Here is a 12,816-nt window from a genome sequence, read left to right as displayed (position 1 = left end):
GTTTATGGAAAATAAATTACCCTACTTCACCAACCTCTTTTAGGGAAAGTCGAAAGCTCGGTGTCTGTAAATAAGAGAGTTTACTGGAGACTTGAGCTCGGAGACAGCCTGGCCTAGGGTCAGAGGACTGTGTGATTAGAGGAACATCACTTGTTGGGCTGTTTTTGCTTGTGGTGTTCTGCTGAGAATGGTGAGCATGCCATGTTGGCATGGAATGTGTCTTGACATGTGGGCTGCCCCAGCACATCCTCAGGTTATATTTGTTGTTCACACATTTCACTGTCTGTTTCAATATATTTGTGAAACATTAATCTGAGTCTGATTCTGAAATTGTGGCTAAAACACTACCTGTGCTCCAATAACCAGCCCCGTTGGGTTACACAGCAGTTCAAAGTCCAGAATAAAGTGAAGAATCATTTTCAAAAGCACTTGAAATAAAGTGGACACACAATATAAACTCTGAAGCAGACTTGGTGTTATGTAAAAGGTCTTTTATAATACAGGTTTAAAGAAAGTGGGTGGTGATTCATAAAAAGCAATTCTGCAACGCATACAATACTTACACCAGATTCACCAATCTCACACAGTCACAGCAACACACCCCTCCCCCTAACTCAACTTCACCCACAGGCCTGAGCTTCAGACAGCTCTCAAAGCCAGAAGGTAAATCCTGGCCTGAGAGGGAACAACTGCGGCCGCTCTCTCTCCCTTGGACATGTGATCCCCATTAACACAGCTTCCTTTCCTTTAGAAGGGGCTGAGGTTGCTAGCCTACTCTTAAACCAGCCACAGCAGAGTGGTGGAACGACACTGTCGCAGTAATGGATGGGACATCTCACAGCTCCCGATGGGTTAAGGTTGGGGAACTGACCAACAGGACCAGCCGCTCATCCCCGAGGTCCGGGCCATTCTTAACCAGTGAGGTGCAGAGGTCCCGCTGGGAGTGAGCCGCTTGGTCCATCTCTCCAAACGGGAGGGTGTGGAAGGTCACCTTCATTCCGTGGCTTTCTGCAGGATGAGGAATTTGGCCCAAGGAGAGTGATTGTGAAAAGGTGTAAGGCATGAAATAGCAGAACACTATCTGCTACAACAGAAGAGCAGCAGATATTCCTGCCAGCAGTGAAAAGTACTGAGATTTTATACTTACAGTTCAGTTTATAGACCCACAGGAAAACATCTACACCCAGTCATATTAACAGGAGGCACATCTACCACCACCTCTAGTGGCACCGGGGCCAGAGGTGGGCACAGCTTATCCTGGCATCACAGAATGACCCTACTGTGCTGGCATGAGGGGCCCCCTACAGAAAAAATCCCCAACTTCAAAGCCAGACTCCTGTGTTGTGAGCTCCTTCTTTGGACCAAGAGAGACGGTGGTGGTCAACCCTTCCTACATCAAAGCCAATCCCCTCTTGACCGACCAATGGGCCACGTTGTCTGCAGATAGTGGCAGAGGAAAGTGGAAATCAGAAGAGACCCATTGATGGGGGTGGGAGGCTCAGAGGAAGGGGAGAACAGCCTGTGAGGAGATTAGATGGGAGGGGAATTTTTATTCCTCCATTGCTCGCTGTCCTAACACACTCAGACATTCTCAGAATAAAATACAAAAAAGTTCCACATTGCAACAACAGCTGCATCCTGGATTGTGGTTTGGCCGAGACCCTTTTGGAAGTTAAAGGAAGCAGTGAGCCAGGGTTGTGTGCACTCAGTGGAGCCCAATACAGGGACAGAGGTCACAGGGAAAGAAAGCCTCCCACTTGACAGCACAAGTCAGTATTCTGAGTGGCTGGCAACGATCTGGTCCACGAGGAGCAGCATCAGGGGTTTTCACCTACGCTCTGTTGGTGAAGCAGCACCAAACAACATGTCGGCATTCTGTTATCAAGTAATACTAGACCTGCAAATTCCATCTGAGGCAGGACTGGGGGGTGGAATGGAGAGGAAGAAATCAGGAGAAAAATGAGGAGGGATTTCCAACAAACTACGAGGGATTAAATGAGGCAGAGACTGTACTTTCAATCAGCAGACTGTCGAACCAGAGCTGGTGCACTGACTACAGACACATACAGTAATACCCCAGACTTCAAAGGCCCACATAACAAAATCATTGCAGCAAAGTCCACTCCTGGGCTGCCAAACATCATGGTGGACTCTCCCTTTTTTTGGCTACATAACTTCTTTATCTACATTATAAAATAGCTGCTGTAATGCAACACCACGCAATGGTTCCCAGGAACAATTCCCCTCGCTGTAAGGTGAGGGTTTATTCTGTTGGAGGGAGGAGAGCTCTTCACCGAGCCTGCAGAGATCCAGATTCCCGAGAGCACGGCAATCCGGAAAACATCTTCTATACAGGTACAAACACATAAGTCGGTATTTACAAATAAGAATTCACCAGAAATGTTCCCCTTATAAAATAATAAAAACTGCATGTCATCAGAAAGGAAGGAGGAATCCCGCAGAGTTCTTCACGAACCCCATCCAATTAAATGCATCCAAACAGAGATTAAAACAGACACGAGAACAGTACCTTGGTGTTCATAGAGTCGATAACAGAGGATGGAAGCACTGAGCACAAAGCAAATGGATGGCTGCAGGGCAGGGCAGCCCAGCCCAGCCGAACGCTTGGCAGATGTGCAGCGGCCAGCTGTGCATATCCAGATCTGCTTGGGCCACAGGTCAGGTGAGCTGCGTGTGGGCTGCCCGCTTTGCGGATTACACACTGGGAACATCATTACCCTGCCCTCTGCCCAGTGCTGTGCATCTCTCTCACCATGGGTAGGAGCTGAGGAAAGTCAGCACTATACTGACTGAACGCATCAGGAGTTGCTTCCTACACTGGCACTTTATGGGGAGAAAGGGGGGGAGACAGGTGGAGCGACTGAGGTACCTTTCAATGAAGGGTCATTATGCTGATGTGCTCCAGAGACCCGGACAACCCACGTGGACAGGGCAGAGTCAGAAAGGATGCAGAGACAACCCCACCGGCAGTACAGCCGGAAGGCAGAGGCCTGGTGCCAGGTCTCTGCCCCGGGACACTCCCACTCACCCTTACGCTGCTACCGATACAGACAGACGCCGGCCGATCTCTGGGTCTGCTTCCCATCAAATTCCCAGCCCCGCCCCACATGGCCAGAGAGATTACAAAGGATATCTGGATATTAGGAATAAAATCTTCAGTCCTTCACAACTGTCACTATCCAGGGCACTCAGGCCCTACTACAGGACGAATCGAGTTGCTGAGAAGAGTTCGGCACTGAAGCAGGGAGTCGCGCCCCTGGGGTCAGAGTTGGTCATTTGCCAGACTTCATGTATGAGGGGATTGCCCCTCGAGCCGTCAGACCCTCGAACCGCTTGTATGTGTAGTTGATGAACACCCAGTCCTTGTTCTTGTAGTCCGACTCTGAGTGGTTGCTCACTGCAACTGAAAGGAAAGACGAAGTGAGGGTGAGGCCCAAAGGCACTGCACATTCTTGTGTACCTCCACACACGAGTTCAGAACGACAACATCACACCAGTAAATGCTCCATTCAGTACCCCAGCCCATGAAACCGTGCTGCACGGTCATTCCTCGACTGACCCTGTAGCTAAACAGGGAACTGCAGCTTCATACGCACAGAAGATTCTGCAGATGCAGGAGATCCAGAGCAACACAAACAAAACGCTGGAGGAACTCAGCAGGTCAGGCAGCATCTATGGAAATGAATAAACAGTTGACATTTTGGGCTGAGACCCTTCATCAGGACTGGAAAAGAAGGGGAAGAGACCGGAATAAAAAGGTGGGGGAGGGCAAAGAGGAGAAGCTAGGAGGTGACAGGTGGGTGGGAAAGGTAAAGGGCTGGAGGAGGAGGAGTCTGACAGGAGGGGAGAGTGGACTCTGGGAGAAAGGGAAGTCGGAGGGCCAACGGAGGGACAGCGAGAGGCAGGTGAGGAGAAGGGAAGGGATCAGAGGGAAGCCAGGGCCTACAGTTGTTGCAATCCCAGTGTAAATGGTGACAAGTCAAGTAATCAAGCTGTGAGTTGCTGGAGCAGCTTGTCAAGGGTGGTTTAGCCTGAATAGATACCTCCCTGTAACCTGCTGTAACTTGCATGCAGTTGCCAGCATCAGAAACTGGTGACCCGGTGATAAGGACAGACTCTGGCATCAGTCCAGTCACACACTCCCTGAAACCACATCGATCACAAGAACCCCAGAGGAACACACACTGAATGCTGGAGGAACTCAGCCAAGCCAGGCAGCATCTATGTGAAGGATAAACAGTCGACATTTTGGGCCAAGACCCTTCAATAGGACTGGAAAGGAAGGAAGAAGACAGCAGGGTAAGGGGAAGGAGTACAAACTGGCAGGTGAGGGAGATGAGGTAAGAAGCTGAGAGGTGATTGGTGGAAGAAGTGAGGCGCTGAAGAAGAAGAAATCTGATAGGAGAGGAGTGGACCATGGGAGAAAGGGCAGGAGGAAGGGAACTACAAAGAGGTGATGGGCAGGTGAGAAGAGAAAGGCTGTGAGAGGAGCCTGAATGGGGAATGGAAAAAGAGAGAAAGAAGACGGGAGAGAAGTTACTGAGTTAGAGAAACTGGTGTTCATACCAACAGGTTGGAGGCTACCCAGATGGAAGAGAAGCTGTATAATTACTACTTCGTTTCTCTTTGAATAAGCGCAGGGTCATCAATTCTGAGGTGAGCTGTGTCTTGCCAGACAGGAACCCCCCAGCAGTGAGCAATGCCAGCCTCTAGCATGGGTAAACCACGGCAGGGGGATTGGCTCATTCATCCCTCCTCCCCCCTAGTCTACAGATCCAAACAGATTGTTGTTCAGGTCATCAGTGGCACCTATAGGCCAGCTCATCCAGACACGGACCCTCCAGCCTTGTTCCCTTAAAAACGAAGCAGCCCACTTCCAATACAAATTAAAACAACCGCCTAACCACGATGGTGGGTGGCAGTTTGCAGGAAATAAACCTCGAGAGGGTGACATAAACCACAAAATCATCAGACATAGGAGCAGAATTAGGCCATTCAGCCCATCTTTGCCATTCCATCCTGGCAGCCGTAGCAATGGATTCACCTCCCACCAACTAAAGAACCTGCTCCTGATCTCTGTTCTAAGGGGCCATCCTTCTTTCCTGAGTCCGTTCCCTCTAGTTACAACCCATCAGTGGCCCCATGTCAAAGAGAAGTAAGCAGTTCCTTTAGTAAATGGTCTGAAGCGTACAGCTCAAAAGGCTGGACGCTGATTGAAAGTGGAACTTAATGATTTGGGAACAGTGGGAGCAAATTCCAGGGCTTCAGAGAAAGACCAAGTTTTCGCTACAAAGAGGCACAAGGACTGTGGTTGATGGGTCTGGGTCTATACTTGCTGGAGTTTAGAAGGATAAGGGGTGGGGGGGGGGGGAATCTCATTGAAATCTACCGAATATTGGAAGGCAGAAGTGGAGAAGATGCTTTCTATAGTAGGGGAGTCTTGGACCAGAAGGCACAGACTCAGAATAGAAGGAGGTCAGGAGGAAATTCTTTATCCAGAGGGTGGAGAATCTGCTTAATTCATTACCACAGACAACTGTGAAGACCAAGGCACTGGGAATATTTAAAGCAGAGGTTGATGGGTTCTTGATTAGTCAGGGTATCAAATATTATGACAAGGCGGCAGAAGAATGGGGTTGTGAGGGATAATAAGTCAGCCATGATGGAATGGTGGAGCGCACTCAATGGACTGGAAGAGCATCATTTTATTTCTTTGTCTCATGGTCTTAGCTCTAATTGAATATTTTGATAAAACAGGGTCCTATAATCCTGGAGAACATGTGTACATCTAGACAAGACCTTCCCTTCTTGAAATCCTTACCAGGCTGCAAGATGTCTGAATCAGGAAATTCGTCAAAGTTTGAAGTATCATCGATGCTCTTTATTTCAATCGATATGGCTGCTGGCCTTTCCCTGTTGAAAGAGGTTTGATCAGAAACACATTATTGTAGGAGGGACTAAACAAATGAGGGCTGCATGATTTCGAGAGAGAATAAGGCGGCACAGGTCTTCAGTAGGTATATACACCAGGGCATACAGGGCACAAGTAACCCCAGCACAATGCAGGCTCAAGGTATCCGATGCCCGTTGACAGGGGACGGCAGCAGTGTGGCACTGGGAAGTATACGGTGGCCTCATGACTGAGAAGCAATCAAAATGTCTGAGAGAGAAGAGCTGTGGACAAATCTATCAACTGGAGAACCGAAACCAATGGTAACAGCTCCACACTCACCTGATGTGCTCCCAGTCCACACACTCAAAGAACGGATTGCTCTTCACATCTTCCACTCCGTTGGCCCCAATTCGCGTTTCCGATTCACAGCAGAACCTGGGGGATCGGAGGCCATAGCAGAGTAAGGCAGGCACCAGGGACACGGTACATCAAGAGCCACACTCCAGTGTTTTCTCCCAAACCCACTGACAACCCCACCTGACCCTTAGGTTCAGGGGCAGAAGTAACCCATTCAAAACTCAGTCAAGTGCTCATTCACCAGGAATGTGTCTTCATAACATACATCAATTATACTAGCTTTGTCTAATCTCTTCTCCTTCCTCTAAAACCCCAAGTAAGCAAGTAACTTGTAGTTTTTTAAAAATGTATTTTACAGAACTGTTGCCACAAAACAACAAATATTGCAACATATGCCAGAGATATTAAACCTGATCCTGATTCCTTTCCCTTGGACATTACTTTTGTTAGGGCCCAGAGGAGGCTCACAAGAACGATTCCCAGAATGGAAGGTTTATATATGAGGAGCGCTCGATGGCGCTGGGCCTGTACTCACTGGAATTTAGAAGAATGTAAGAGGATCTCATTGAAACCTATAGAATAGTAAAAGGCCTCAATAGAGTGGTGTTTCTTATTGCGGGCGAGTCCAGGACCAGAGGGCACAGCTTCAGAATAGAGGGACATCCATTTAAAACAGAGATGAGGAATTTCTTTAACCAGAGGCTGATGAATCTGTGGAATTCATTGCCACAGACGTCTGTGGAAGCTAAGTCATTGGATATATTTAAAGCAGAGGTTGATAGGTTCTTGATAATTAAGGGTGTGAAAGGTTATGGGGGAAAAGGCAAGAGAATGGGGTTGAGAAGGATAATAAATCAGCCATGATGGAACGGCCTAGTTCTGCTCAATGTCTGCTCTAAATTGTGTACTCCAGTCCCTGGACTACAAGTGTCTTTGTGGTTCCTCTTCATTTCATTTTGGGCACTGAGGATTGCTGGAAGTTGAGATGGACACCAGTGGTCACAAGAGTGGTTCCTCATGTTTGACCACAGAACAAAAAATGAATGGCTGGAAAATAAAGCCACAGGGGATTACTGGGTACGAAACGGTCAGCACAGTTAGGCTAGACGTGTACGAGCATATCAATGATCACTTCAGTGACACAGATCCACCAGGTCAGGTATAGGACCTCTTTTCTAGCACAGCTCACCTTACGCTTGGGATATGTGGAAAGGGGGTGGACAGAAAGGGGTACAGCTGATGTCCAACGTTCTGTTTGTTCATCTCCGAGGATCTATCCTGGGCCCAACTTATTGGTACAACCACAAAGGTGGCAAGACAGTATATTTTGATGAGAATTTTGATGTTACCAAAGGCACTTGCAAATTTCTACAGATGTACTCTGGAAAGCATTCTAACTGGTTACATCATCATCTGCAGAGGATCAGAAAAGGCTGAAAAGGGCTGCAGACTCAGCCAGCTGCATCATGGAGCTTGAAGACACACACTCAACGTTTTAGGCCAATCACAAACAAGAGAAAATCTGCAGATGCTGGAAATCCGAGCAAAACACACATAAAATGCTGGAGGAACCCAACAGGCCAAGCAGCATCTATGGAAAAGAGTATAGTCGACGTTTTGGGCCAAAACCCTTCATCAGGACTGAAGAAAAAAGATGAGGAGTCAGATTTAGAAGGTGGGGGAGGGGAGAAGAGAAGAACCACACATTGATAGGTGAAACCAGGATGAGTGGGGTGGGTGATAAAGTAAAATGCTGGGAAGTTGACTGGTGAGAGAGATACAGGGCTGTAGAAGGAGGAATCTGATAGGAGAGGACAGAAGGCCACAGAAGGAAGAAAAGGGGGAGCAGCACCAGAGGGAGATGATCAACATTTCAGGAGAGCTCCTTTGCTTCCAACATCAGATTTCTGAATGATCCATGAACACTACATTATTTTTGCTCCTTTTACATTTAATTTTTTTTCTATTTTTCTTATTGTAAGTTGTAATATACGGTGAATTCCAGTTAAGTGGGCTATTGGTTAATCAGGGCAGCTGCTTATTTGGGACAACTCTTAAAGAACAAAAGCTAATCAAGAAAATAGCCAGAATTCCCTCACTTTATTTGCAACACTATGCCACTTAATTGGGGCAGCAGACTGTTGCCAAATTGGCGTAGCCAGTAGACACAGCAAAGGCTTTGAGTGAACAATTTTTAAATACTGCCAGTTGCGTGCTTGTGTTCAAAAAGCAGCGATGTTTGTCACTGATAGTTGGCAAGAAATAAGGAATAAGACAATCCAGAACTGTTTTGCTCACTGCAATTTCAAACATTCAGGCTCAGAGATGCCAAAAACAGCTGGGAGTGAAAATGAAACAATTTCACTACTTCAACAAATTAAATGAAAATTAAGATTTGGAGGACGCATTCGTCAACAGCATTGAACGAAGGCAGTCCACTACCTGCACTAGGTGTCTGTGCAAACTTTGTTCATTTCAGTTAAATGAACAAACATGGATAAATTCCTCCATCGATAAGTATTAGGAACTAATACACAATTTTGTAGTACTGCAGTAGTACCGGGACTATTTCAATTTGTTCTGTATTTCATTTAAGTACTTAATTTCTTACTTAGTTTGACTTTTATACCTTGTTAACTATTTCTAAGAAACCTTGGCTAATTGAGACAGCCATTTAACTGGGCCAAAATGTATGGTCGCAATGTTTCCCTTAACCAGAGTCTACTGGTTTTTTTATTTATTGCATTGTACTGTCTGCAATAATAAATATGACTCCAATTAAAAATCATGTCCTCTCAGCAGCAATTAGAAGACAGAATTCAGCACCGATGTCGGGAACAGGCACACATTATCAGGCAGGCGCTACAACAGGATTCATTAAAAAACCAGAATTTTCAGATTTAAAGTGGGATTCCAAACTTTACCTTAGAATCAGGTCCTTGGCTCTCTCTGAAATGGGAACCTCTGGTGGGAATGTGAGGGTCTCTCTCCAGTTCATCACTTTCTTGTACGTTTCCTGGGGGGTCTCCGAGCAGAAGGGTGGGTAGCCTGAAAGAAGCAACGGGCAGAAATGCAGATCAGGACCTGGTACATAGGGCGAGACACTTTCACAGAGTGTCTGCAGTTTGCTCTATGCACACAAAGGGCACAATTCCCTTCACTGAAGCCTCAGGTCCCACACCACTAGGTTCAGGAACCAGTCATCAGGCTCTTGAACCAGACTGGATAACTTCACTCACCTCAACACTGAACTGATTCCAGTGTCTATGGACTCACTGTGAAGGACTCCACAATTCATCGTCTCAATATTATTTATTTATTATTTGTATTTGTACCTTTTGTCTTCGTTTGCACATTGGTTGCTGGTCAGTCTGTGTGTAGTTCTTCATTGATTCTATTGTATTTCTTTGTGTTATTGTGAAATGAATCTGAAGGTGGTATATGGTGACATATCCATGCTTTGATAATAAATTTACTTTGAACACCCACTTCTCGCCATCGTATATCAGCAAGTTGCGCTGTGGACAGCAAATGGTTTAATGGGCAAGTGCTGTTTTCCAAATGAGGCTGACTATGTGAAACATCAACTATAAAGTAGAATGCTCAGGTATGACACCATCACGAAGCACCAGTGAGACACACCCACCGTCCAGCACCGTCACAGGGCACATACTGCTAAAATATCCAGGTGCCTACAATACAAACACACACAGTGCTGGTGGAACTCAGGGTTGGGCAGCATCTGTGGAGGAGCACAGGCAGTTAATGCTTCTGGTTGTGAGCATCAGGACTGGTGAAGGGTATCTCCTCAAACGTCGAATGTTTATTCCTCTCCATAGATGCTGCCTGACCTGCTGAGCTGCTCCAGCATTTTGTGTTGGTTTCACTACAGCCCACTATCTGGTTATTGTCATACTGCTATTAGAGCTTTCTATGTAGAAATCAGCTGCTCTCTCCTCTATATTACTGCAATAACTCTGTTTCAGAAACTATTCATTGGTTGTAAACAGAGTTGGAGTAATCCTACATCAGCTTCTTCACTCTTCAGCCCTTTACCTATTCCACCCATCACCTGCCAGCTTCTCACTTCACCATCCCCACCTACCTATCACCTGCCAGCTTCTCACTTCACCATCCCCACCTACCTATCACCTGCCAACTTCTCACCATCCATCCATCACCCACCTATCACCTGCCAGTTTCTCACTTCACCCATCCATCACCTACCTATCACCTGCCAGCTTCTCACCATCCATCACCCACCCATCACCTGCCAGCTTCTCACTTCACCCATCACCTGCCAGCTTCTCATTTCACCATCCCCACCCACCTATCACCTGCCAGCTTCTCACCATCCATCCATCACCCACCCATCACCTGCCAGCTTCTCACTTCACCATCACCACCCACCTATCACCTGCCAGCTTCTCACCATCCATCCATCACCTATCACCTGCCAGCTTCTCACCACCCATCCCCACCACCTATCACCTGCCAGCTTCTCAACACCCTCCATCCATCACACACCTATCACCTGCCAGCTTCTCACTTCACCCATCCATCACCTATCACCTGCCAGCTTCTCACCACCCATCCCCACCACCTATCACCTGCCAGCTTCTCACCACCCATCCCCACCACCTATCACCTGCCAGCTTCTCACTTCACCCATCCTCACCCACCTATCACCTGCCAGCTTCTCACCATCCATCACCCACCTATCACCTGCCAGCTTCTCACTTCACCCATCCATCACCCACCTATCACCTGCCAGCTTCTCACCATCCATCCATCACCTATCACCTGCCAGCTTCTCACCACCCATCCCCACCACCTATCACCTGCCAGCTTCTCACCACCCATCCCCACCCACCTATCACCTGCCAGCTTCTCACCATCCATCCATCACCCACCTATCACCTGCCAGCTTCTCACCACCCATCCCCACCACCTATCACCTGCCAGCTTCTCACCATCCATCCATCACCCACCTATCACCTGCCAGCTTCTCACTTCACCCATCCATCACAAACGTATCACCTGCCAGCTTCTCACTTCACCCATCCTCACCCACCTATCACCTGCCAGCTTCTCACCATCCATCACCCAACTATCACCTGCCAGCTTCTCACTTCACCAATCCATCACCCACCTATCACCTGCCAGCTTCTCACCATCCATCACCCAACCATCACCTGCCAGCTTCTCATTTCACCATCCCCACCCACCTATCACCTGCCAGCTTCTCACTTCACCCATCCCCACCCACCTATCACCTGCCAGCTTCTCACCATCCATCCATCATCCACCCATCACCTGCCAGCTTCTCACTTCACCATCCCCACCCACCCATCACCTGCCAGCTTCTCACTTCACCCATCACCACCCACCTATCACCTGCCAGCTTCTCACCATCCATCCATCACCTATCACCTGCCAGCTTCTCACCACCCATCCCCACCACCTATCACCTGCCAGCTTCTCACCACCCATCCATCACCCACCTATCACCTGCCAGCTTCTCACTTCACCCATCCCCACCCACCTATCACCTGCCAGCTTCTCACCATCCATCCATCACCCACCTATCAGCTGCCAGCTTATCACTTCACCCATCCATCACCTGCCAGCTTCTCACTTCACCCACCCCCACCCACCTATCACCTCCCAGCTTCTCACCATCCATCCATCACCCACCTATCACCTGCCAGCTTCTCACCATCCATCCATCACCCACCTATCACCTGCCAGCTTCTCACCACCCATCCATCACCCACCTATCACCTGCCAGCTTCTCACTTCACCCATCACCTGCCATCTTCTCACTTCACCCAACCCCACCCAACTATCACCTGCCAGCTTCTCACTTCACCCAGCCATCACCCACCTATCACCTGCCAGCTTCTCACCACTCATCCATCACTCACCTATCACCTGCCAGCTTATCACTTCACCCATTCATCACCTGCCAGCTTCTCACTTCACCATTCCCACCCACCTATCACCTGCCAGCTTCTCACCACCCATCCATCACCCACCTATCACCTGCCAGCTTCTCACCATCCATCCATCACCCACCTATCACCTGCCAGCTTATCACTTCACCCATCCATCACCTGCCAGCTTCTCACTTCACCCACCCCCACCCACCTATCACCTCCCAGCTTCTCACCATCCATCCATCACCCACCTATCACCTGCCAGCTTCTCACCATCCATCCATCACCCACCTATCACCTGCCAGCTTCTCACCACCCACCCATCACCCACCTATCACCTGCCAGCTTCTCACCACCCATCCATCACCCACCCATCACCTGCCAGCTTCTCACTTCACCCATCACCTGCCATCTTCTCACTTCACCCAACCCCACCCAACTATCACCTGCCAGCTTCTCACTTCACACAGCCATCACCCACCTATCACCTGCCAGCTTCTCACCACTCATCCATCACTCACCTATCACCTGCCAGCTTATCACTTCACCCATTCATCACCTGCCAGCTTCTCACTTCACCCATCCCCACCCACCTATCACCTGCCA

At 48.3% G+C, this 12,816-nt stretch overlaps 1 protein-coding gene across 1 annotated transcript in view; it reads right to left on the bottom strand.

The window, feature by feature from the left end:
* Nucleotides 1-459: 459 nt before the first annotated feature.
* The window catches only part of LOC134344231 (serine/threonine-protein kinase 38), a 132,767-nt gene continuing 120,410 nt past the window's right edge, over nucleotides 460-12,816 (bottom strand). The window contains exons 11-14 of the mRNA XM_063043684.1: nucleotides 9,196-9,319; nucleotides 6,254-6,349; nucleotides 5,843-5,934; nucleotides 460-3,424 (exon numbers count right to left, since the gene is read on the bottom strand). Of these exons, the coding sequence (XP_062899754.1) occupies nucleotides 3,294-3,424; nucleotides 5,843-5,934; nucleotides 6,254-6,349; nucleotides 9,196-9,319 (443 nt within the window). The 3' untranslated portion in view covers nucleotides 460-3,293. The remainder of the gene's footprint in view (nucleotides 3,425-5,842; nucleotides 5,935-6,253; nucleotides 6,350-9,195; nucleotides 9,320-12,816) is intronic.

The sequence above is a fragment of the Mobula hypostoma genome, chromosome 3, assembly GCF_963921235.1.
Source record: "Mobula hypostoma chromosome 3, sMobHyp1.1, whole genome shotgun sequence".
NCBI classification, from domain to species: Eukaryota; Metazoa; Chordata; class Chondrichthyes; order Myliobatiformes; family Myliobatidae; genus Mobula; species Mobula hypostoma.
The sequence above is the reverse complement of the archived record's forward strand: the minus strand, read 5'-3'. Positions and strand labels throughout refer to the sequence as shown.